This window comes from Aotus nancymaae, unplaced genomic scaffold, assembly GCF_030222135.1.
Source record: "Aotus nancymaae isolate 86718 unplaced genomic scaffold, 86718_ANA_hifiasm-v0.15.2.pri h1tg000006l, whole genome shotgun sequence".
Taxonomy (NCBI): domain Eukaryota; kingdom Metazoa; phylum Chordata; class Mammalia; order Primates; family Aotidae; genus Aotus; species Aotus nancymaae.
This window is the reverse complement of record NW_026988417.1, coordinates 37511953-37536268: the sequence shown is the minus strand read 5'-3', so window position 1 is coordinate 37536268 and position 24316 is coordinate 37511953. Positions and strand designations below refer to the sequence as shown.

Here is a 24316-nt window from a genome sequence, read left to right as displayed (position 1 = left end):
TGTTGGCTATTTTCAGAAAACCAGGGACATAGCTTGAGGGCTGAGTTCATTTCTTTAGTGCCTCTTCCAGTTAGATCTATTTTTCTGTCCCTCCATCAACAGTAACTGCCCATCAGAGTAAGTAAAGTTCTAAGCGAGGGTTCTTAAATTGCTCTGAGTTTTGTTGTAGTGATCACTGCATATGAAGTCATCACATGATCACATTTAATATTCTGATGGTTTTATTAACAAGTATATAATATATATTGCATACTGTATATAGTATATGAGGACTGTACAGTACAAATTTATGTTCACAGTTTGACATGACAAAATGTCATTACTGAATTCCCATTGGACTACAGAGTAGAAACAGAGAAGGTACATTAAACATTCACATCTTTAGTAAGAAAGATTACCAAAATGTTTCAGTATCTGCAAGTATACTAATGCATGCTAAAAACCTTTACCCATTCAGTCTTATTAGCTTATAAAATATATTACACTTTATTAAAAATTTCTGCATAGTTTATACAAGTATTAAAGTACTGTAAATGTAATAATCCTGCTATATTTGCAGGTATGGTTTAAGAGATGCTAAGCAGAAAGATTATTTTGACCCTCTAACACTAAGTACATAACAGAAAAAAAGTGCTAGTATTTGTAAAACAATATCGTTGTAGCCCTCGTTTAATGCATGTAAAGATGGCTTTGTAAATGTATTTATTGTTCAGGTAAATTTGCGATCATTTACCAATTGTTAACCTTGACCAAGAAGAGAATAAAGACAGCTTGGAGCAACTTCATGTATGACAGCAATTCCTTCAAGACAACTGTATATTTTCAAGCCAAATTATTTTAAAACCTTGGATCTTTCAGATTGTCTTTAAAACAATCTAATCAGGAATGATGAGCAGATATACAGTATCAGCAAAAGTCTTTCAAAAATCCATATTAGTGCAATACTGATAGTGCAGATGGGTGTTTAATAAGATATACATATACATATATAGTTCCCCTGTAATTCTGTTCCAAGGCTCTTGAAACTTCTGTGTATTTAGCATCTCCTTAGTTGAATATAGCTATGCTGCTAACACATTCTCCAAACCAAGCAATTTAGAATGTTAATGCCCATTGATGTAGATTCACAAAACTCTAAAATATGATGGATTCTGATTCTTCTGACTTCTCTAGGATGACACTTGGGTAACAACTGAAGAAACTCTCTAACAAACAGAATTTACATAATACAACTTCATGTTTACAAATCATTCTCATAAATTTAAAATATTGCGATTGAAATCACCATTGATGGTAACATGATACATCATTAAAACATGTTCAAGGGCATCTAATCTTGTATTTGAGGTCTTCCACAATAACAGCTAAAAATGACTAAGAGGCTAAATTTCTCAACTATCATAGTAAAATACAAATATATATATAAGAAAAGTTTGGTAAGGGCCAATTGGTAATGAAAGCGTATTGACCAGCATGGGAATAGAGAATGGCCGCTCTGGGTTGCTTTTGCTCCACAGTTAAAATGGATCTTTGTTAAATGAACTGTTAACACAATCTAAGCAAGCTGGACAGTAACATAGGAGTCTTTGCCAAGTCTTGCTTAAAATCTTTTGAACAAAATTTAAATATGCCACAGCAAACGCATCAATTCCATGAGATGCCCACGAGGCTATTCACTGAACTCAGGCTCAGGAAGCTGATCTTAGATCAGTTTTATCCTTTCTTGCCCTTTCCCCGCTTCTCTATGGATTGGAACACACATAAACTGGTTACCTCCATCAAAACAAGGTTTTCCTTGCATCCCATCTCGATTCTTGCGTGTTGTGGAAGAACCATCTCAAGAAATGAACACTCTGCCATGAATTATGACCAAGCATTTACAATACAGACAATATCTACTTTTCAAAGAGCCATTTTATCACTCAATTCATGTCATAGTTGCAAAAGAGAAAAACTTTAGCTTAAAAAAAAAACCCAATTTGCAGTGCTTTTAAAAAAAAGAAAATCAAACCCAAGTGCCAAGATAACACATTTCTTTGCATTTCTCAACTACGTGTCTTTACAGCTGGATCACAGGGCAGATGAGTGGGACCTCTGCACAGTCCCTAAAACTTTTATTAACATAGTGCCATCAAAGTAAGCTCCCCACACAATTCACAGGCCTCCGGAATCACTCATTCACAGATGTTGTAAAAATGGCGAAACAATGTATTCCTCCCAGTTAAAGTTGTGTTGGATCCTGAGTTGTGGCTGGGATGAATCTTCAGGATTTCATTCTTCTCTCTTCTCCTCCATTCTTGATGAAGAGGAATTTGGTTATATGCACCCACATTTAATGACTGTTGCTCACTTTCTTCAAATTCATGACCAATGACATTTCTATGTATGAATTATTTTTATTTTAGACTATGATGCTCAAAAGCCCGCTTTTGAATAACTTCCCCCAATAAATGGTGCTATTTATCTTCAACATAAACACGAGCCATTATTGTTTCTTCTGACACTGAAATTGTGATAGAAAATTGCCAGCTCTAACAGTAAACTTTTGGGAATTTTTGAGCTACATATATGAATCCCTGATCTGTGGTTTTCTATATTTTTTTATAAATTCCCAAAATAAAGGTATGTGTGCTTCACAACTAGTTATATTTACAAATAGTGTCACTCAGGTCTTAATTAGATCAATCTATTAAAGCATTAGCAGATGCTTTATGGTATGCGTCATGAATACAAATGACAGTCAATTTGGCACCTTACAGCTCACACAGAAGAGTTTCTGTATAAAAGCTATGTGATTAATTTGATAAGGGAATACAAGTACCACTCAACATTTCCCTGTTTACACAAAAAGCTCTAAGCAGATTGGGTAAAAGAAGAACCATCCATACTCTTACCCAAAAGATGTCTTACCATTACTGGGCAAATATTCCACGGAGTCCCTACTATCGATGTTTGATGATCTCATGTTAAGGACATTGTAGGAATGGAGACAGTTGCATCGATAACACCATCGGTGTATGGCTTTGCAGCAGGGTTCTGCAAAGCTGAGTATGCAGAGCCTGAAGCTCTGGGAATGCTGCGCACAGCTAACCAAATGTTGAAACCACACTGACAACCCCTAGCCCAGGAGGAATTGCCTCTTCTGCTGCCCCCTGCTCAGTGGCCCTCTGCTCTGACTCCATGCTATGAAAGCACAGCACCCTTCCCTTGAACTCTATACATCATCCACCCACATCGAAAACCTGGGCTCATCTCCCATTGGTGGCAAAGACCTCCATATGAGCCGCAGTCACAAAAGAGGGCAAAGAACTCGATTCAGCTGAAGTCTAAGATCCAGGTTGACAAGATTTGTGAAGGATGACGGAAGAGGTGACTGCACTAGCCTGAAATCTTGCTGTACTTCTTCTAGCTAACCGGTTCAAGGGGCCACCCTTCTTTTCAATGTCAAGCATAAAATATTAGCACAGGGCAGAGGTAAGAATGTCTCTGGCAAGGACTAGCAGTCTGGATACTGTATTTCTAATACATTTACTCTGACATTCTTTTGAGGAATACATGGATAACTGACAATTGGTTATGTTAGTTTACATGTTCCCTTGTTCTTATTACATTAAACGTATCTATAAGAAGGGTTTGCTTAGCATCCCCAGAAAAAAAAAAAAAAGTGTTCACATTCTTTAGGTCTGACCCGTGGTAAGGAGAGGGAGGATTAGAGAACATCTACTACTGACCATATGGAAGTTTTGGATGATATAAATCCAGAGATTCAGACCAGCTGAATCAAATTAAAATGTACATGTAAAAAATGTGTTAGATAATGGGAGGCAGGAGAGAGAGAGAGCCAGGTGAGTGGGGAGTCACGCTGAGGCAGGACACAGGGGCATTCAGACTAGCATGTGGCGTTTCCTATGAAGGGCAAGATGGTCAGAACGGGAGAAGCTGCGGTCACAGTCCGGGCACTGGAAAGGTTTGATTCCAGTGTGTTTTCGGAAATGTCTTGTTAGTTCATCAGACCGAGCAAACTTCCACGTGCATCCTTCCCACGTACATTTGTATGGTTTTTCTCCTGCAAAAGGCAAAAGAAAAGAGCTAAATTTTTTGGTAAAGGCAGTAAAGATCTTTGAGCTCATGCTTGACGAATATTATTTCCAAGATATGTTCATACATTTGTTCTTCAATAACACAGCGCATTATAAACTACTGCAGGTGAAGCAAGAAAAAAAAAGGAACTAATGTCTTATGTTTCATTGGCTCACTGCCGAAAAAAAGGGAGGAGAATTTTAAGAGTTCTTAAAACAGAGTCACTGAAATCCATTTGGAGGGACCACCACATAGTGAATCAACACATGGTGATCTGTATTTGCACATCTCCAAATCTTAAACCTGCTTGGGAGCTTAGTTATATGCAGTGTTATTCATTTAATGAGAACTCCAAATTGAAAGTTTGTGGGATTTTCCTATACTTCTCAATAGTTTTCTAAAAATATGAAGTCTCTAACAACTGAAGTATCTGTTAGGGATTAACATCTTATTATCTTGTTTAGTCAATAACAATTATGCATAAGTATAATGCTTTAATTCAGGGGTACTAAAATATATGAATTCCTCCCCATCTGTGCTGAGCCAGGTTTTTACAACCCCCTCCTGTAGGATAAGGATAATTTACAGATGAGGAATAGAAGCTCCTTGTGAGAAAATAATAGGGAGAACCAGGATGCAGGGAGACCTTCACAAATAAAAAGGCTGTTCTGGCAATCTTACACTTTAAATTAGTAATAAGGGTCATGAGTATGACAAATTAACTCCCACTTAACACCCCTTGTTCTCTAGAAGCCTTGCGGGATTACCATTCCTTGGGCATTTCAATGAGATATTTAGGATTTCTATAATCTGCTTCCTGGTACAGAATATACACACAAAGAAGCATTTTTTCCTACATCGAAACTGTCACCCAAATATTCAATGTCTTTTTAATTTTAGGCTGGAATTTGGTAACATCTACCTCTTGGGCCCCACTCATGCCCCAACGATGCCCTCAGTAATCATCGATTGGCCTCGCTGTTTGGGCATTCCTCTAGACACAAGGTTATCACCCGCAGCTCTCTCTGTGGCTGTTAGCTTTCTCTGCCTCCTCCCAGGATTCACTTAAAAACTTCACTTCCATTTTGCCAGACACTTTCCTTCCCTTTTCTCTTCCAAACCCCAGATTCTTCCTTGTTAAGTTTTCTTAGTAGAAATGATTTGCAAGACTCAGAAGAGCAACCTACACTGTTAAGGAAAATGCACACAGATGTAAACTGCTGTCAAACTAGAATTTCACCTTGAAGAGTCTGAGGTGAGATGAGCCTTACTGTATATACATCACCACCATGAATAGTCAATCAGGCTGTTCCAACAGTTCATTTTAAATTTTTTTAAGAGACAAGGCCTCTCTATGTTGCCCAGGCTGGACTTGAACTCCTGGGCTCAAACAATCCTCCTGCCTCAACCTCCCAAGTAGCTGGGAGCACGGGTGTATGCTGCTGCACCTGGCTGTTAAAACATTTTTGTATTATTTCCTTAAGATATTTGACTACCAAAACGTTCAGCACTGAGACCAATTTCGTATTTTCCTCGGCTATATAATAACTTTATTATGATCTGGCTGCTCATGCTCTATATTCAGTATTAGGCAAGATGGAAGAAATCCTAGAACCAATATGATAGGCAATGGCGGAAGAATTCCTCAATTTTAGATGATATGTATTATCCAAATTTCTTCACTTTTCTTTCCTTCAAGGATAGTCTTCTATCTGAATTGTGTTTAAACTATTGCATTATTATTATTATTAGTTTCACTCTGTCACCAGGCTGGAGTGCAGTGGCACAATCTCAGGTCACTGCAAGCTTCACATCCCAGGTTCAAGCAATTCTGCCTCAGCCTCCCAAGTAGCTGGGACTAAAGGCACCCACCACCAGGCCCAGCTAATTTTTATATTTTTAGTAGAGACAGGTTTTCACCATATTGGCCAGGATGGTCTTGATCTCTTGACCTCACGATCTGCCTGCCTCAGTCTCCCAAAGTGCTGGGATTATAGGTCTGAGCCACTGTACCTGGCCCTGTTGCATTAATTTGTGCTGCACAAAGACTGTTCTTCACTCTCAAAAATTTACAATGTATACATGTGAAATAGCTCATATGAAGGCCACATGGTCGTCTGTTAAAGCACTTCCCCTGTTCCAGCAGCGAAGGCTCCTACTCTTTCTCCCTCCTTTGCTAGAGAGCACAGAACTGCAAGTGACTATGAGCAGCCTTATTATGGGGATTACTTCGAATCTATTATAACTTATTACAAAGGGAAATCATTAGCAACTTCTTCATTCTGCACAACTCATATGGAGACGACACATCTGGAGACAACTATGATAACTTTCAAGATGCCTGAAAAAACTTTCATAGGAACAACCTTTGTATTCTATTCTAACACATCTTAAGAAGAAAGATAAAGTGACTCTGGTGTTTCTAATACCTGTGTGTGTTCTTCTGTGTGCTTTCAAGTGGGAGCTTTTAGTGTACACTTTGTTGCATCCATCATAATCACATCTGTGTATCCTCCGCTTCCTTTGAGTATCCGGGGATTCCACAGGTAAAGGTCTCTTCCCAGGCTGCACGATGACTGAAGGGTGATTCCTGTGAAAGCCAAGGTTAAAGGCAAAATGTTAAGAGCACGCTCTTTCTTTTTCATCAGTCTACTAAAAGCATGAACAACACTGGGCAGAAATAAACAAAAAATCCCAACAAAATAAACAAAAAGAAATTAGCTGATCAACCCAAGAAGCACCGCTATATTCATTCAACAAACATTGAGTGGGCACCTACCATGAGCCAGGCACTGTGCTTGGCACCGGGACACAAAGATGAATAAAAACAGGGTTCCTGCCCTCGAGGAGCTCACACTCTAGGGGGAGACAGACATGGAGATAAGTAATGACAGTCAGAAGGGTTAGGTGCTACTCTAGAGGCAGGCGCCGAGTGCTGGGGAGGCTCCTTCCCTCAGTCAACATTTGCCTATTTATAGAATCTTGTGGTTTCAGGCAATGCTGAACACTGTATTTTTCCACAGGCTGCTCTGATTTTCATTATTGTTCACTAGGGAAAAATGGAAAAGATCAAACTCCTAAGTCTCAGGAAACCACATGGTAGAGTATATCTACGTTTTTATCCTTTATGTAACTGGCATTTAATTGGAGTCCCTTAGAGACTGCCAATTCACATGCAATTTTCAAATGCCGGCTCTTCCAAAGGAAAAAAAAAAAGTTGGCCTTGCTGTCTTCACAAACTCAAACCTCCACTGTCACTGTGATTCCCGTATGAGGGTGAACCTCAATGCAGTGTGGTCACCCATGATGCTAGCTCACGTGGTGCCAGCTCCCTCATGGGACTGCCGTTCTCCCTACCTGATTTCTCTCTCATTCCTGAGTTTGCACCTTCCCTGGGTGGATTTGAAACCAAACCCTGTTAAAAATCTTATAATCTAAGCTTTCTCTTTTTCCACAAGAAGATGGTGGAGAAAAAAGGGAGCTGGAGGAACTGAGAAAAGTCTGTCAAGTTTTCTCAGGCTTCCCCCACTGATTAATGTAAGTAATTAAAATGTTCTAATCTGCTCATTCACTTTCCTAGTGACTAATTACTTGATACATCACAAGTGTATGTCATTGGCCTCTAACTGTCATGAAAGACTTCTTTCTCTTTCATGTTGAATCTATAGCTCCTAAAATGTTCCAGATAATGCAGGAATAATTTGCATAAGTGTGTTTGGGGAGAAAAAACATGGGTAAAAAGGAAAAAAGAATATGATGAGAGTAAACACTAACTCGTGAGCTTAAAAAAAAAAGGATAAAAAGAATTTATCCATAAAAATCAAAAGGGAGTCTCGATATAAAACGTCTTGGTAAGTATCTGAATACACATCCCTTGTCAATAACTTTTTCAAGTATGCTGAGAAGTGACTACAAAAGAATAAAAGGTGTGTTTCTTACGTGATCTTACTTCTCACGCTTTATTATGAGCAAAGGAAACTGTCAATTTTGACTCTCACCTTCCTACTCTAATATCTGGAAGGGGGGTAGTGATGGATAAAACAGGCCAAGTTTAGATACAAGGAAAAGTGAACATAAAATAGTGAAGAGGGGGAGAAGAACAAGGACTTCAATTATATGTGTATGTGCAAACAAATAGCAGAGCACAGCAAAGTGAGAGGTTTACAGACAACGTTTTTATAAGGCTGAATTATTCTTTAAAATCCTTCAATAAAAAGAAAATAGTTCAGTTTATTTTTAACTTTAATGCCATCTAATGAAAATGTTTCATCTCCATTAAAAGAACTTCAGGAAATAAAATGCCAGGGCAGAAATTTCATGATTAACCATAAAACTTGCATGTCTTTGGGATACTGGGAGACTATCTTTCTCAGATAACTTTAGAAATCTCTCCCAATTATTAGATTTTATGGGCTGGGAATCTAATCGTTTCTGTGCAGTAATTCTGACTGTCCTTTCCAGTTGTTTATTTTATATATAAAGGTGTATCCAAAGGCTGTGAGCTCCAATTACAAATCCCAGCCCTGTCACTGACAGTCTCTGTGACCCCGGGCCAAGATCTCACCCTCTCTGTGTCGTGGTTTCCTTTCTGTAAACTGGGAATGATGATGATGTTATCTCAGAAGACTCTATCTCAGAACAATGTCTGTTCCCAAGATAAAGCTACTAAATAGTAGTCATGAATACTGAGGTTTAAAATATTCTATTTGTAACTTTGTACCCTATGGTTGTTTAATTTCATGAGTTGTTTGAGGATGTCCCCAAACCAGGATACCTCTGCTTGAGCTGTGCCCCTCAAACATTCTGATCACAGTTAGCTGCCGCATCTCTTAAGAGACTGGTGTTGGTTCCGGCCAAGGCTAGATTAAGAGTGTTGGGATCTCACACTTTTTGGTCTCCACTCCCATTTTCAAAGAGTAATGGTTTGGGATTATTATAACCAACAAGTTAGAGAGTTAATACATGTATCTGTCCACTGTTTTGCGCGGAGACAGCCCATCTTTAAGGATGCTACAATTCACATACACAACTCAATAGGGAAATCTGATCCTTATGCTTTTTGTGCTAAATATAGTTTCATATATTTGTAACGAATAAATCTTTTTGTAAATCTGTAACAAAAGGAATTTGATGTACCTTTGAGTGCCTTTATAAATAATCCTAAAGCTGTAACACCACAATCAAGCAAACGGATTTCAAAGCTGTACTTTGAAGCCTGCCTCTGGAAAGGAAGGGTTTCCTAAGGCAAATATTATTGGGGTTGCTTCACTGCAGTGGTACTAAGTGCCTAGTTTCAAGTGATTCTTTCCTGGCTAGCTGGTTTCCTACGTGGGCTGCTACTGGGCACACTCCAAGACATTACTTAATCACATCTGTGGGAACATTACTTAAAGAGTACATGTCCCAGCTGTGGCTAATCTGTTGAATTCTTCTGAGATGCAAAATGCATTCTTAGGACAGCATTAAAATAAGCATATTACTCATTAATCATTAAAAGCCACTGGGCTTGAGATCATCAAAAGAATATTACTTAAAAGAAGAAAAAAGTATTTTCTTTTGAGCAGCATTCAAAGCACGAAATACTGCCTTCAAATCTTCTTCTGTAATGTTTTACATTGCAATTTGCAACATCCCAGACTTTGGAATAACACTTGTCCAGTCAACGGATCCCTCCCTATGGAGGCACTTGGCTTTATTTAGTTTTATAGCATCTTTTTCATCACCCATGCAGGAACAACTATAAGTGCATGCCCTGTTGCTTATCTTGCCAGAGACATCCCTCAACATAAAGAGTTAATTCCACCTATAAGATGTGTCCATTTTGCTTAGTCATGTTTTCCTTTCACTTGAGTGCATGGGCAGATGCAATGGGTTGGATATGACAAGACGCCAGGAAAAGCCCTGATTTGGAAGCAGGAGATCAATCCCAGGTTCCCTCAGTTGTTAGCAGTGTGATTACGGGTGAGTTATCTAATGTCTTAGGTAATCGGTTCGCCTTTTGCTCTGACTCCCACGTGCTTGTTGTGGAGGAATGACATAATTCCTTTGAAAACACCTGGGAAGGTTTTTTTGAGGGAAGAGGGCACTATGTGATTGAGAGGAATAACAACATACAATTCTATCAGAGACTCTCTCTCCCTACCTGCTCATGCAGCTGGCTGAGAGTCATTCTCTTCTTCATCTATCAGGGAGCATACAACAATCCAAACCAAAAAGGACTATCATTGGGTGCAGTGGACAATTAATCCATAAGCTACTATGAAGGTACCTACCCAAGCTGAATATGGATACAAAACTAGGATATATTTGAAGTTACCATAAAATAACTATTCTAAAATCAGAGAATTTGCATTCTGCTGCAGAGTTAATTGTGAGAGGGACCAGGGCGGAGGGGCTGGAGAAGATAAAGGAGAAAGGTGGGTAGAACATTTATTCAAGTTGGAGGAAAATGATGCAGGAAGACGATGGAAGGGGACCTGGTGGAGTTAACTGTTGCCTTTGTACTAGGAAGCTGGCTGCTGAATCCAATGTTGAAGCACCCATAACACAAGACAATTACAACAACTACAATCAATAATGAAAACAGAAATGAGGGCAGCGAGATTAAGTAGTCCAAGATCATACATATGGTAAAGAGCAGAGGTGGGATCCTTGTTGGACCCGAAGACCATCTTCTTAGCAACTATAAACCCCGCCCTTAGTGTAATCACTGGTAGAGGTCAAGGTTATCTATAGCAGGATCTTACAAATGAGGTTACTGAACCTGTGCGTGGCACTACCACCTTATACCATGTTAGACCTACAAGAAACCACCATTCGGGTGGTTGGATGCTGACCAATACTGCACAGCCTTCCTCTCGGATGGCAGTTCTACAGGATACTATACACTCTGTAGGCAGATATGATTAAAAAGACCAGAGAACAGTTCTTTCAATGCTGGTCTTCCCTGAGCTACACAGATGACTTTCTGTTGCCACCACTATTTCCAGGACTTGTTCTGGAGCATCTCTTTTGGGCTTGTGGTTGGCCTGCAGATGGTGATTACAGACATTTCCCATAATAGAAACAATATACTAGGTTAGAAGGGACAGCTGGGAGGACTATGTGTGTCCACATGAAAACTTTATATGACCCAGAGAACACCAAATTTAATCTACACAAGGATTCTCATCATGGAAGAACTATGTATACATAGCCTGGAAGAATGGAAAGAAAACAAAAATAATTCATGTGGTAAGGTGCAAAATCACAGATGACTGATTCAATGAAAACTTGATGTAACTTTTATCATAATGTTGTCAGTGTAACAGAGAGCATACTGTTTTTGGAGAGAGTCTCCCATCTTGGCCAGTGATACCCCGCCAGTTGTGGCCACAGACAATAAGCCATTCCTGGTCATTCACACCACATCACGTATGTGAAATCTTGTGCTTCCGTTCCAGGTTCCAAGAAGCATGCTACTATGCAAATGCTGGGTAGACCTAAATATACTTACTCTTGCAACAATGCTTGCGGGGGGGACACTGAGTTCATTAAGGGGGGTGACATTTCTTCAGGATAATAATCTGTCCTCTGTGGTTCGATCCCAGGTTCTATTTTAATTTTTTTCTGTGATATAGGCTTCTCATATGATTCAATTACAGGTACTAAAAAATAAAAATAGAAAAGTCACTCCACGTACAATTTACCAATTTCAGCTTATAAAGGCTTACTGCATAGCTCCTATCTACTAGACAGATAGAGAAATTTATTTGCCTTTGGCAGAATTATAGCAGGAACAAGTCTGTGGGAGATACTTGCTTCTCTTGACCATCATTTTGCCAGTAAGCAGCAAGTACAGGGACCTGGATTCTAAGACACCAGCCCTGAAATGATTCGTTCTTACAATTCTGGATTATTTCCTTTTAATCCCATAGTTTTGTCTATGACCAGTTAGTAAACAAGGTGGCTTTTGATCGGCATTAGTTTTCACCATGATCAAAAAGTATTTATTAAATGCCTTTTGTACCTAGAACCATGTTGGTATTCAATAAAGCAACATAAAGTCAAGGTTTTTTCTATCCCGATTGACTATCACACAGTGAAAGTAATCATGTCATGGTATCAAACAGACAAGCCTGATTCTTGGGATCTCTTCCAGTATCAACACTTTAGGGAAAAAAAAGAAAAAACGAAATGCCTTAGGCAGATGAGTATTTCCTTTGAAGAGTTCAACAGCCCTTGCCCTGTGCTTCCTCACCCAGCCCGTCTGGTGAAGCGCCAGTATGCTAGGCAAGTGCAGCGGCATGGAGCAGAGGCGGAATTTACCTTGCATGCTACTGCTGGAATTTTCCATCTCTTCTGACAAGGAGACCATGAGAGGCTGCTGGAGGTGACTCGTGTACATAAAGGGGACAGGTTGCACCACCACTGGCTGGATGACAGGCAGGATCCCCGGGCTCCGTATTCCGTGGCGTGAGAGGGCAGCTGCCATCACCGGCGGCATGGACAGTGGCACGCCAAAGGGCTGGACGCCTGGAGAAGGGGGTGAGTATTTTTTTATCGGTGGGCTAGAAGAAGGCATGCTCAATCCAGGAGAGGCTCTCCGGTGTGAGGACGGGAACTTCAGCGAGGAGGGCGAATTCCCAGCCGACGAAGGGGGTGAACTCCGCTTGTTCACCGTGAGGTCCACTGGCTCCATCTGTATTCCGTGCGACAGGCCTTCTGGGGTCTGAAAGAACTTATCAGGCAAAGGTGTGGAGTAGATGACCCCATACTTGTTGGGCTTCATGGATTCCATGTAATTAGATGGGTATGACTATAGGAAACGAAAAAGAAAACAACGTGTCAACAGCCAAATAAGTACATTTACTTGAAACATGAATTAAGACAAAAACATGCTAACAAGGCACTTAATCCCACGGGCTTTACAAAGTGGTTTAGATTTCGATCTATACTTGACCTTAAAAAAATGCTCTCAGAGAAGTGGTCTCAACAACATTAAAAATGCTACGAGAGCTGGGCGTGGTGGCTCACGCCTGTAATCCCAGCACTTTGGGAGGCTGAGGTGGGCAGATCACCTGAGGTTGGGAGTTCAAGACCAGCCTGACCAACATGGTGAAACTCCGTCTCTACTAAAAACACAAAAATTAGCTGGGTGTAGTGGCAGGTGCCTATAACCCCAGCGACTTCGGAGGCTCAGGCAGGAGAATCACTTGAACCTGGGAGGTAGAGGGTGCCGTGAGCCGAGATCACGCTATTGCACTCCAGCCTGGATGACAAAAAAAACAAACAAAAACCCAAAAAACAAAGAACAAAGAAAATGCTATGAGAGGTGGTCTCATAAACATTAAAACTAAGATCAATGTGGTCACTACTGCAGATGAAAAATCTGAAATTTAATCCCAAGATGATTCCTGTGTCAAACATTAAGGTTGATACCTGGCAAAATTTTAAGACGGGTGCTAGCACAGGCATGGGGGCCATTATCATTAGGAGTCAGAGCTGGGGTTCACCAAGAACCAGCCAAGCCAAACCAACCTGTTGCTTTTCTGGTGGGGTTTCTTGATGAGCAGGAAATGCTCTCTAGCTTTAGTGTCTAACTTCAGCAGGACATTGATTTCTCAGGATAAGTAGTGTCTTTAACTTCAGCAGGATATTGATTGCTCATCATACTTGTATATAATAAGGAAGAATGGGGCTGCATGACAGACAGTATCTTTCTTTCGAAGGGCTTCAGCAGCTGAACAATCCATGCCTAGGATTGGCCAACAATCCTAGTCGGCCTTAACTGTCCTGGTTTCAGCACTGAAAGTCCCACATCCCATGAAACTCTACAGTCTCAGGCAAACCAGGAGTGGGTCAGTCACCATACACACCTTTGTTCTGAAGGCCACCCTCACTGGGGCAATTATGTCCTTGGCCCTAACTTGCTCAACGTTCTTATTCAGAATCTGAATGAAGCTGTAGACTTGAATGCCAAGAACTATAAGAAACAGCTAATGTGCTATGACTTGAATAAGGAAATGTGGTAGTCAGGGTCATTCACACAAGCTGAGGCCCCGTGTTCTCTCCTCTACACGCTGCTACCCATTCATCAAATGAGGCTGGGGGACAAACAAGGGAGAGCAGGAGAGACAAGAGAGTCTGTTTCCTTCCCAAGATCTGATACACAACTGACCTCATTTATCTTCAAACACCTTTCTCTCTTAAAATATCACGATAACCTAATTTTCATCTGCCAGCTTTAAATACAAACCAATCATAATAATTTCACACTACGGGCACTAACCTTGACCATGGAGTTCACCTAAATTACTTCTATTCCTTAACTAACATTTTGTTGTAAATTTTCTTTGTAGAATGCAACATAATTTTTAATTTTTTAAAAAATTAAACAAGATAAACCAACTTCTTCACTCGGCATTTTAGGGAAACTGAAATTGTGCATGTCAAGCCTGCTTACCTGCAGAAAATTCTTTGTACATGAATGGCTGACATTGACAGTGATAAACCACATACGGTGCTGCTCTTCCAGCTCTAAAATCCTATGTGTTTATGATTTAGAGGCAATACTAACTCGGGATGCAACAAAGAAACCCCCTCAATGGCACCTTATAATTAAATATTAAATATTAAACTAAATATTAGGAGTGCAGGTGCTATGAGGATATGGCAACCTTGCTAAGGTTGTTCTGAATCCCCACCTTCCAGGAGGTTGTGAGGTTATGGGATAACCTACGCAATGAGCTCAACACACACTGTCCTAGAAGTCCCTTCTTGTCCCCGCTTATACAAGAAGCGCTCACTGTCACGGGCTCAGCCGCTCCCAACCAGAGCTTCTCAAACTTTACTGTGCACATCCATTTACCTGGGGCACCTGTTAAAATGCAAATTTTGAATTCCTGGGGAGTGGACCAAGAGGCCATAGACTACCTTTTGAATAGAAACACTCTAAATGACAGAGATATAAAACAAAGACACTAAAGGTCTATTTAAAGGAGGGGAAAACAATTTTCTTTTCTCTTTTTTTTTTTTGAGATAGGGTCTCACTGTTTCTCAGGTTGGAGTGCAGTGGTATGATCATAGCTCTCTGCAACCTCGACCTCCTGGGATCACATGGTTCTCCCACTTCAGCCTCCAGAGTAAGTGGGACTACAGGCATGTGACACCATGCCTGGCTAATTTTTGTAGTTTTGTAGAGCCTAGGTTTTGTCCAGGCTGGTCTGGAACTCCTGGGCTCAAGCGATCGGCCCGCTTGGGCCTCCCAAAGTTCTAGGATTACAGGCATAAGCCGCCACGCCCAGCCGGTTTTCACACTAATGCTGCTTAAAAACAAGAAAATGAAGGATATAACAATCACAAAACACAAAATGAATAAAAACAGCTTTGAGTTATATATATATATATATCAAGGATCAAATGAAGAAAAGCTTCTCTACCTTTCTTTAAAGCCAGGCACGCACAGTACCCACACAAGAGGTCCAAAACATAGCAACATTAAGTATTAAACAGATTTAAATTGAAATATTAAGAGAGGCATTATTAAAAGGCACACAAGGTTCATTAACAACAACAAAACACTATAAATCATGTACCTTGGAGAGTTTCAGGGAGTAAATACAGGAGGGAGAAGGATTTCCCCTAGTCCTAAAGTCTAATGTGCTTCATGTAATTCTCCAAAGGGCAATGGTTCTGGTATTAGAAAAAATAACCTTTAGGAAATGGGAGGCAGCATTTCTTCTATTGACCAAAATGTAGCTTCTCCCTTATGCTCAATCCAATTCTTCCAAGACCTCCCTATGACCTAGATTTTAATGCCAATAGTCACTGGCAGCTAAATGGGAAGCAAAATGAGGACATAGTTTTATGGCTGTCATTGCTGGATTTTTCTATGCATGGGGCGAGTTTTGGAAGAGAAGGAATTTAGAACCTCCAGATTTGCAAATTTAATAATATTCTCAGGTTTCTCAAGCCATTAAGACAGAAAAAGTCACATGTAAAGCTAAGTTTTATCAGTTTGCTGATATGCCTGTTCTCATATGAATGCCCTCACTCCCTCTATTAGTTATGCGATTATTGTAAGGCATAAGACTAACTGTGGGGAGACACATTTGCACACAGACACCCAACTCTGGGCAGATAATTAACTGTTTCCAGCCCAAGGCCTCACAAAAGGGTGAAGAAATGTGGCCCCTCAAACGGTTCATGTTATCTGGGTGGGTAGAGCACATAAGCTTTTGGAATCAGCTTCCAACAATCTGGTGTGGTGTAGGGACTGACACGGGGTGTGATCAGGGTGTGTGCCCTGGGCAGGTACAACCTGGTAACAGTCTTCCCCTCTCCTCCAGACTGTTCCCATGTTCTATCAAAGCAATGCACACAAGCACAGCTGTACTGGCCCGAAATCCAAATCAGAGACAAGTGTTGATGAGGCAGAAAATGCGCCTCTGGCCACGGACGGACCTCCAGTGCCCTCTGTGCATGCTGCTTAGCCCCAGAGGCCCTGTGTCCTGGAACAGAGCAGTCCAAAGACAAGACACAGACATGGGCTTTCCCCTTCCCAACTCTGGCCCCCACTGGGGATCACAAGGGCTTAAAACACAAGGGCCGGGTCAGGCACAGTGGCTCACACTTACAACTCCAGCACTTGGAGAGGCTGAGGCAGGAGGATCGCTTAAGGCCAGGAGTCTGAGACCAGCTTGGGCAATATAGTGAGACCCCGTCTCTACAGAAAAGGTAGGAGGATTGCTTAAGGCCAGGAGTTTGAGACCAGTCTGGGCAACATAGTGAGACCCCATCTCTACAGAAAAAACAAAATGTAGAGGGGTGTGGTGGTGCTTGCTTGTAGTCCCCAGCTACTTGGGAGGCTGAGGCAGGAGAATTGCTTGAGCCCAGTGATCTCGCCACTGCACTCTAGCCTGGGCAACAGAGCAATACTTTGTCTCAAAACCAAAACAAAACCAAAAAAAAAAAAAAAAAACCAAAAAACAAACCAAAACAAACTTCCCCCTGACAAAACCACCAATCTGCTATAAGGAAAAGTTCTTTCTGTCTGTAACACGCACTCAGATGTTCCTACGCCCAGTGTGCATTTATTGACTGACTGCTGCTTCTCACTGCAGTGTGAGGTGATGAGGGCCGGGCGCATGTTCTCAATTAATACTTGATGAATGTGGAGTAAATTAACACACTCTCTTAGCAGGGTTTTTACTACTGACAAGGTAAGGAAAAATATACCAATTATTTTGAACTTTGAGAAAATGATTTTAATTGCGACAGGGAAAGAGGTACAAGGTTTAGATAATTTCCCAAAGCTCTATCACTTTATGCTAAGGTGATAATTGCATACGTTTCTTGTTTTATTAGGAATAGTTTTGGTGAGTTTTCCATTGTAAGAGTTTCAGTGGATAAAGTGACTGAAACGTGGATGAAATCTCTATTTCACTATTCATCAACATGAAAAAAAGTGAAATGTCCGTGACAGGGCAAGTCAAAGGAATCTTCATCCAAGAGAGGGTTCCAGGCACAGAAAGGTGTGGTGCACGTATAAACACACACTCTGGAAAGAGCAAATGGCATGCACCCCCATGGAAACAGAGGTAGAAAGCTCTCTTTCTACCAGGCTTGAAGCGCCATGAAGAGTTTCTGTTAGAACACTGCAGAGGAAACTACTCATTTGACAAACTTTCCTATCTATAAGGTGTCTGTTAGATAACAGAATATTACTAATCCCATCTTCAAAAGTAATCTTTCTACAGGAATAGAAGAGTACTTTTTGTTTTATTTTTGCAATTTGTTTTCTTGCTAACTTCTTGAATTAAATCCTTTAATTTTCAATCTTTTGGGAAATGGTAAAAAAAAAAAAAATTTATGTACATGTACATTTTTTTACAGTTTCATATTTTGTAATTTTTCAAAAAAAAAACAAAAAAATCCACAAAACCGGAAGCTCAGGTTGCTGCTGGTGATTTGCCAACACTGGGTGAACAGTGAGTAGCAGAGATTTAAGGCACAGACTTGGGGAGACAGAGTCTACTCTGTTCCTCATTCTTGCAAATTTTAATAGGGTGACCCCAAGCCTCACAGTACAAGGCTTAGTGGAGAACAGTATGACATGTAGCAAAAGACCAACTGAGCAGATTGCTTCTGCTGTGCTGTCCTTTTAGGGGGTGGGAAGAGGGGGAGAAATAAGCTATCATATTTTTATTCATATGTAGACATTAAAAATATTTTTACAATGTCCTATTGTGCCTTAATGTTTACAACACTGACTTGAATAGCCAAAGACTTTGATCTTCAGGTCAAAGACTGAATTTAGAAAAAAAAAGGAATAAATTAGATTCAATATACTTCACCTATGAAGGCAGAAAAGATGAAATTTGAAGATTTAAGAGTAGGAACAAAAGCTTTTTAATTTTTTAAAGTAAAATCATTTTAACAGCCCACTCCTCAAATGTTTCTGTTAACTGAGGTTGCACAATTTGAATTAAGAAAAAAATACTTCCTGCTGAAAAAGTTAAAATCAAAAAAAGAAAAAAAAACCAAAAAAAAAAAAACCACCTTCATTTTAAGGACTGACAGTAACTTTTGGTGAAACTCAATTCTAAAAATGTCAGTTGCAGTTGAAATCTAGCACAAGAAGGAGAAAAAGATCATTAACTGCAAAAACACTTCTACATATTTTAACTTCGTGTATTAACATGTTAACAACAATACAAGTTTAACAGTTACTTCAAACTCATTTTACTCTACATTTTTTTCGGTTAAGTGCATTTCCTTGCACTTAATTATACATATCATACCAATTTAGCAATGTGGATCTTCCTTTTAGCTTTCTATTGGACTCTTGAGCCTGATTTTCATGCTTGATTAAAAGCACTGGAAGTACACTGAACAGTAAAATGTATCACTGATGGCTCGGCACCATTTGTAAAATGAATCATATTCTCCAGTGCTTAAAACCTATTCCTATTTCAAGAATATAATTAATGGGGAAATTTTATACCTTCATTTTCCTCTAATGTGATCATGCAGTAATGGCGGGGAGGGGGATTTGATGAATACAGTGACAGTACTGTGTAACATTCGAAGTAATTTAGTTTTCTGGTCAGGCTCGGTGGCTTATGCTTGTAATCCCAGCACTTTGGGAGGCTGAGGCAGGTGGATCACCTGAGGTCAGGAGTTCAAGACCAGCCTGGCCAACATGATGAAACCCTGTCTCTAGTGAAAATACAAAAATTAGCTAGGCGTGGTGGTGGGCGCCTCAGCTACTGGGGAGGCTGAGGCAGGAGAATCACCTGAACCCTGGAGGTGGAGGTTGCAGTGAGCTGAGATCACATCACTGCACTTCAGCCTGGGTGACAGATCAAGACTCCATCTCAAAAAAAAAAAAAAAAAAAAAATTTAGTTTTTTGATTAATAAAATCCTTATTGCTCAGTTGCTACCATATTCAGACACTCAGCTATTCAGTTATCATGCTGGAATATAAATGTTATTTCCTTAAAGCCCCTCTGACTTAACTCCCATTATAGATACTGGTAAACACTTCACTGGCTTAGTAATATCCATGGCAACTCAGCTCCAAGGGCCTTGGAGTGACCCCCGTGTCTTGTATAAACATTTTTGGCAGGAACCTCCAGAGCCAATGCATAAGGATGATCTAATTTTGCAAGCGTGTTATTACCAACCTTCAGATACACAACTCGGGCCAAGCTTTCCCCCTTGTGAATATTTTCCAAGCCCGTGGAAGAAAAGAGCAAGACAGAGTGGGGGCGTTGCCTTGTTATTCAATATTCACTCAAGCAGATCTCTCAAGTCGAAACCACTGCTGTCTCTGAAGTCAAGACACCTTTTTCTGTCACCATGTCTCCCCTCCATGGCACTGATGTTGTACCTACAGAAACCTTGCTAGTCCCTGGTGACCTAAAAGCAGCTAGTGGCCTGGCTCACAGGAGGGGCTGGCTTAGCGCTAAGGTGCTGAAAAGGACAATGAACTTAATTCCCACAGAGCCAGACTCTTCCAAGTAAATGAGATTCTGTCCTCACTGCCAAGTTCTTTCTCTCGCTGGCTTCCCTCAGTCATCTCTCATATAGTCACAGCTCCATATGGCTGTTGTCATTGGGCTTAAGCAAATCATTCTATTCTTAATATATTTTTACACACAAAAGGGCTGAGGAATTTTTGTGAACTTACTTCTGTCCCGAGAGGATTTGCCTACGGCCTAAGTCCTATGCTGATTATATCTTACTGGGACGCCAGGCACAGGTCTTAAGGAAGCACAGACCCCATTTATTAAAGGACCCATAGCAGCTAGGACAGTATTTCCCTCACTCATACCTAGGGATGTTGAGAAAAAGTTTGCCTATGAAATGCCTGTCAAGTAATGAGTGATTTTAAGGAATAATTCAACACACAATAATGTTATCATCACTTGGAAAAAATAAGGTGAGGTATTCCATTTTGGAAAACTTACCACTGAGACAGGGTCCATGGCCTCTTGCTTGACAGGAACTGGGTCAAACATGAGCATTCTTTTAGTTAAACCTTCTAGGGTGCTCTGGTGTATGGCCTAGAAAACAAAACAAGGTATCCATCTAAATCTCAAGGTTACTTTAAATACAAACTAGTAAAAATAAAATATAGGCTGGGTGTGGTGGCTCAGCCCTGTAATCCCGGCACTTTGGGAGGCCGAGACAGGCGGATCACCTGAGGTCAGGAGTTTGAGACCAGCCTGGCCAACAAGGTAAAACCCTGTTTCTACTAAAAATACAAAAATTAGCTGTGTGTGGTGGTACACGCCTATAATCTCAGCTACTTGGGAGGCTGAGGCAGGAAAATTGCTTGAACCCGGAAGGCAGAGGTTGCAGTGAGCCGAGATGGCGCCACTGTAACTCCAGCCTGGGTGATGTTGCTAGACTCCATCTCAAAAAAAAAAAACAACCCATAAATAAATAAAAAGTAAAATAAAATATAATACTCCTCATCCCACCTTTCCGCTCCTTTTTCTCCCCTACCCCTAGAATGGCTGAAATTTGTTTCCCTTACCTATGAAAGATGTCATTTACAAAATTAAAATCAGACTCCTTGGTCATAACCAGATGAGAAGCAACCAGCATTTCTAACTCAATACATAAACCCTGACATTTCTGGAACAATATGTACAGCGCCTCCTGAGCGGCAAAGCTTGCCTGGATTGCTGTGCAGCTCTTTAGAGAGGTTCACATTACATATGACGGTTAAGCACCTTCCCCTTTCCCCTTATGTTGGTTACAGGAAAATTAGGCGGCAAAAAAGACAAGCAAAAAGAAAATCTAGAACCAACCCTCATTAAAATCTCATTTTCATTCTAACAAACCCTCTTTAAAAGTGGTCTCACAGTGTACATGCTATTTAGCGCCTATCATTTCACTGAACAATTTATTGTGAAAACGTTTCTTCTTCAGTAAGTCTGATTCTGCACCATCAAATCCCCTGTGCCACTGTGTGAACACATCAGTTTACTTAACTTATGCCTTTTTAGTGGGCACTTAGGTTGCTCCTAAATTTTCACCATTACAAACAGCAATGAGCCTTTTAAATATATCGTTCTGCACACCATTAATTTTTAAGATAAGTTTTCTGTACGGGAATTCCTGGGTAAGAAGTATGTACATATCCCAAAGCATCTGATGCATCCATCATCTGGCAAAGACGAACTATTATTTTCATTAATAAAATACAACCTGTTTCCTCAAACCTCCTCCAGCAACATGTGTTACCACTTGTGTTATAAAAGATAAACATCTTGCCAACTTGTTAGTCTCAAAATGGCAAATGATTTTTATTCTAAATTGATTTGGTTATTGAAGTTAATTTTTTCAGCTTTATTGAGCATTTGGATTTCTTCTTTTGAGAAATGTCTACTCAGGTCTTGACACCCCTGCACAACTTCTTATTGTTTTCTAAGCACTTTTCACATATGAAGAATATTAGCTTGCTTTCACTCAGATTTCTCCTCATTAGAAAATGAGCCTACTGTAAAGGAAATGTCCTTTTCTTCTGTTGTTCTCTGCTTGTCATCCCTTCTATTTTCTTCTGTGTTCTGTATAGCCCACTCCTAACACTAATCTACATCAAGCCAACTGCTTCTTCACAAGACGAAATATTCAGTCCGCTTAACGGTCAGTGTGTCTCCTCAGTTACAGAAACACTGTCCTGCTACTAGACACATTTTCAGAAATCGACTTCAGGCACTCACTAGCCAAATCTAGTTTAGGTGCTCAGTGCTTTGGTTAGAGGTAAGGCCTTTATAGATCACCCTGGTTTGGGTGGCAAAGTGAACAAGTTCTAGAGCGAGTGCCAGCTGAAGAAGCTGCGGGAGCCCCGGGTTCTGGATGACTTCTTGCATTTCAGCGTTAACAACCCCCATCCCCATCTCCATGAGGGCAGCCCTGTAGTTTGTTGTGTTGGTGCTCCACGGGTTATACTAAGATATCTTCACACACAGTTATGGAAGTAATACTATGTAGTTCTTGTGCTTCATTGATTCGCTGAAGAAAGCCTGTTTTGAATCTCATGACAACATGTGAATTTCATCAGTAACTCGACTTAAGGTCCTGACTTCAAAACTGTATTTTCCTACATTACAGGGTATATTATAATCTGCAAACACAATTTGATACCAAGCTGCTCAAATCAATGGTGCTACTACCCTCTTATGTATTCCAGCAAGAACAAACCCCAACAGCCAGTGAAAAATAGATGATTTCATAATGAGGGATGAAAACGCTTTTGTGTCTTGGGATCTATTATTAACCAGTTCCCAGCCTAGCAGCTGTATGGATGAACGTGGGTCTAAGAACTGTCATCCAGTGCCCCACAGTGGACCATAAACAAAAGATGTGAGATCTCCTACTTACATCAATGAGGTCAGATCATTTAGCAGCCCTGACTCACGGCTGGCCACCCTGTGGCAGCCTCCCACCTCCACACCCCCAGCTTTTTACACTGAATTCACTCTTCCAGACTCATCTATTGCACTAGACAGTATCTTGATACAAATCCCCCTTTTTTTTGAGATGGAGTTTGATCTTGTTGCCCAGGCTGGAGTGCCATGGTGTGATCTCGGCTCACCACAACCTCCACACCTCTCAGGTTCAAGCGATTCTCCTGCCTCAACCTCCCGAGTAGCTGGGATTATAGGCATGTGCCACCATGCCCAGCTAATTTTTTGAATTTCTAGTAGAGATGGGGTTTCTTAATCAGGCTGGTCTCAAACTCCCAACCTCAGGTGATCCACCTGCCTTGACCTCCCAAAGTGCTGGGATTATAGGCATGAGCCACCACACTCGGCCTCAAATCCTTCTAAATAAAAGCATTCATATTCTCAGTTGTATAAGTAAGGAGCTACGGTCTTGAGACTCAAGCAGAGACTGCAAACTAGCCCAGCCACGGGGTAAGTGTGATCATTTGCAAAATGCAGACCATGCCTCCCTTACCTACTTCTCAAGGATTTAGGTCTATCAAATGAGAGTAAAAAAACACATGCACACACCTTTTGCCCTCATTTATATCCACATGCACATAAATTTTGGCTATATATTCCATACACACAACACTAAATGTGTTGGTTCCAACTTCTGGAGCAAAAATGTCTAGTGTTTGCCTCTTTGCTAACATACCCTCGCCTCAGAGGTCTATCCCCCATCCTTAAATAAAACTCACTAGATTCAGTTTCAAAGTTAACAGCTGCCTCCATCCTGTATGAGGTCTCCTATAAGGCCCTGTCATTTCACAGCTGTACTACTGCCACAGCTTCTGCGCGAGGCCACCATCTCCACACGTCATGTTACCCTGCACTCTTTACTACCACTAACTGCAGCACAGAATAAATTAAGATGATGGGCTCTGGAGTTCCTTTTGGTTCAAATTCTAAGTCCACTATTTAGCTCACAAAGCTTTCAACGACTTTGTCTAATGGCCACAGCAATGACTACTGAATCATTTTAGAAATGAATTACACATTAATCTGCTATATCTTTTTATCATTAAGACGTTATTTAAATAACTATGGTTCTTCAATTTTTTTGTTTTATCTAAGTTTAAGGAAATGCAAGACTTGTAATCCTAAGAGAAACATAAAGTCCAGTAAAAAACACCGGCACTAACAAAACCTGATTTGCTTTTATTAAAAAATAATTACAAAGCTATGTTTATTTGCTCAGAACTGTACCTCAAAGTAATCCAAATGTTGACGAATGGATATTCTCATTACA

At 40.5% G+C, this 24316-nt stretch overlaps 1 protein-coding gene across 4 annotated transcripts in view; it reads right to left on the bottom strand.

The window, feature by feature from the left end:
- Window positions 1–203: 203 nt before the first annotated feature.
- The window catches only part of KLF3 (KLF transcription factor 3), a 36571-nt gene continuing 12458 nt past the window's right edge, over window positions 204–24316 (bottom strand). For 3 of the 4 annotated variants that reach the window (XM_064366308.1, XM_012474984.3, XM_012474982.3), the window contains exons 2-6: window positions 20536–20631; window positions 12388–12877; window positions 11576–11726; window positions 6510–6670; window positions 204–4066 (exon numbers count right to left, since the gene is read on the bottom strand). In XM_064366308.1, the coding sequence (XP_064222378.1) occupies window positions 3885–4066; window positions 6510–6670; window positions 11576–11726; window positions 12388–12877; window positions 20536–20592 (1041 nt within the window). In that variant the 5' untranslated portion in view covers window positions 20593–20631 and the 3' untranslated portion in view covers window positions 204–3884. Of the gene's footprint in view, window positions 4067–6509; window positions 6671–11575; window positions 11727–12387; window positions 12878–19358; window positions 19439–20535; window positions 20632–24316 lie in introns of those variants that run through there. The other variant, XM_064366310.1, reaches the window with a different exon arrangement.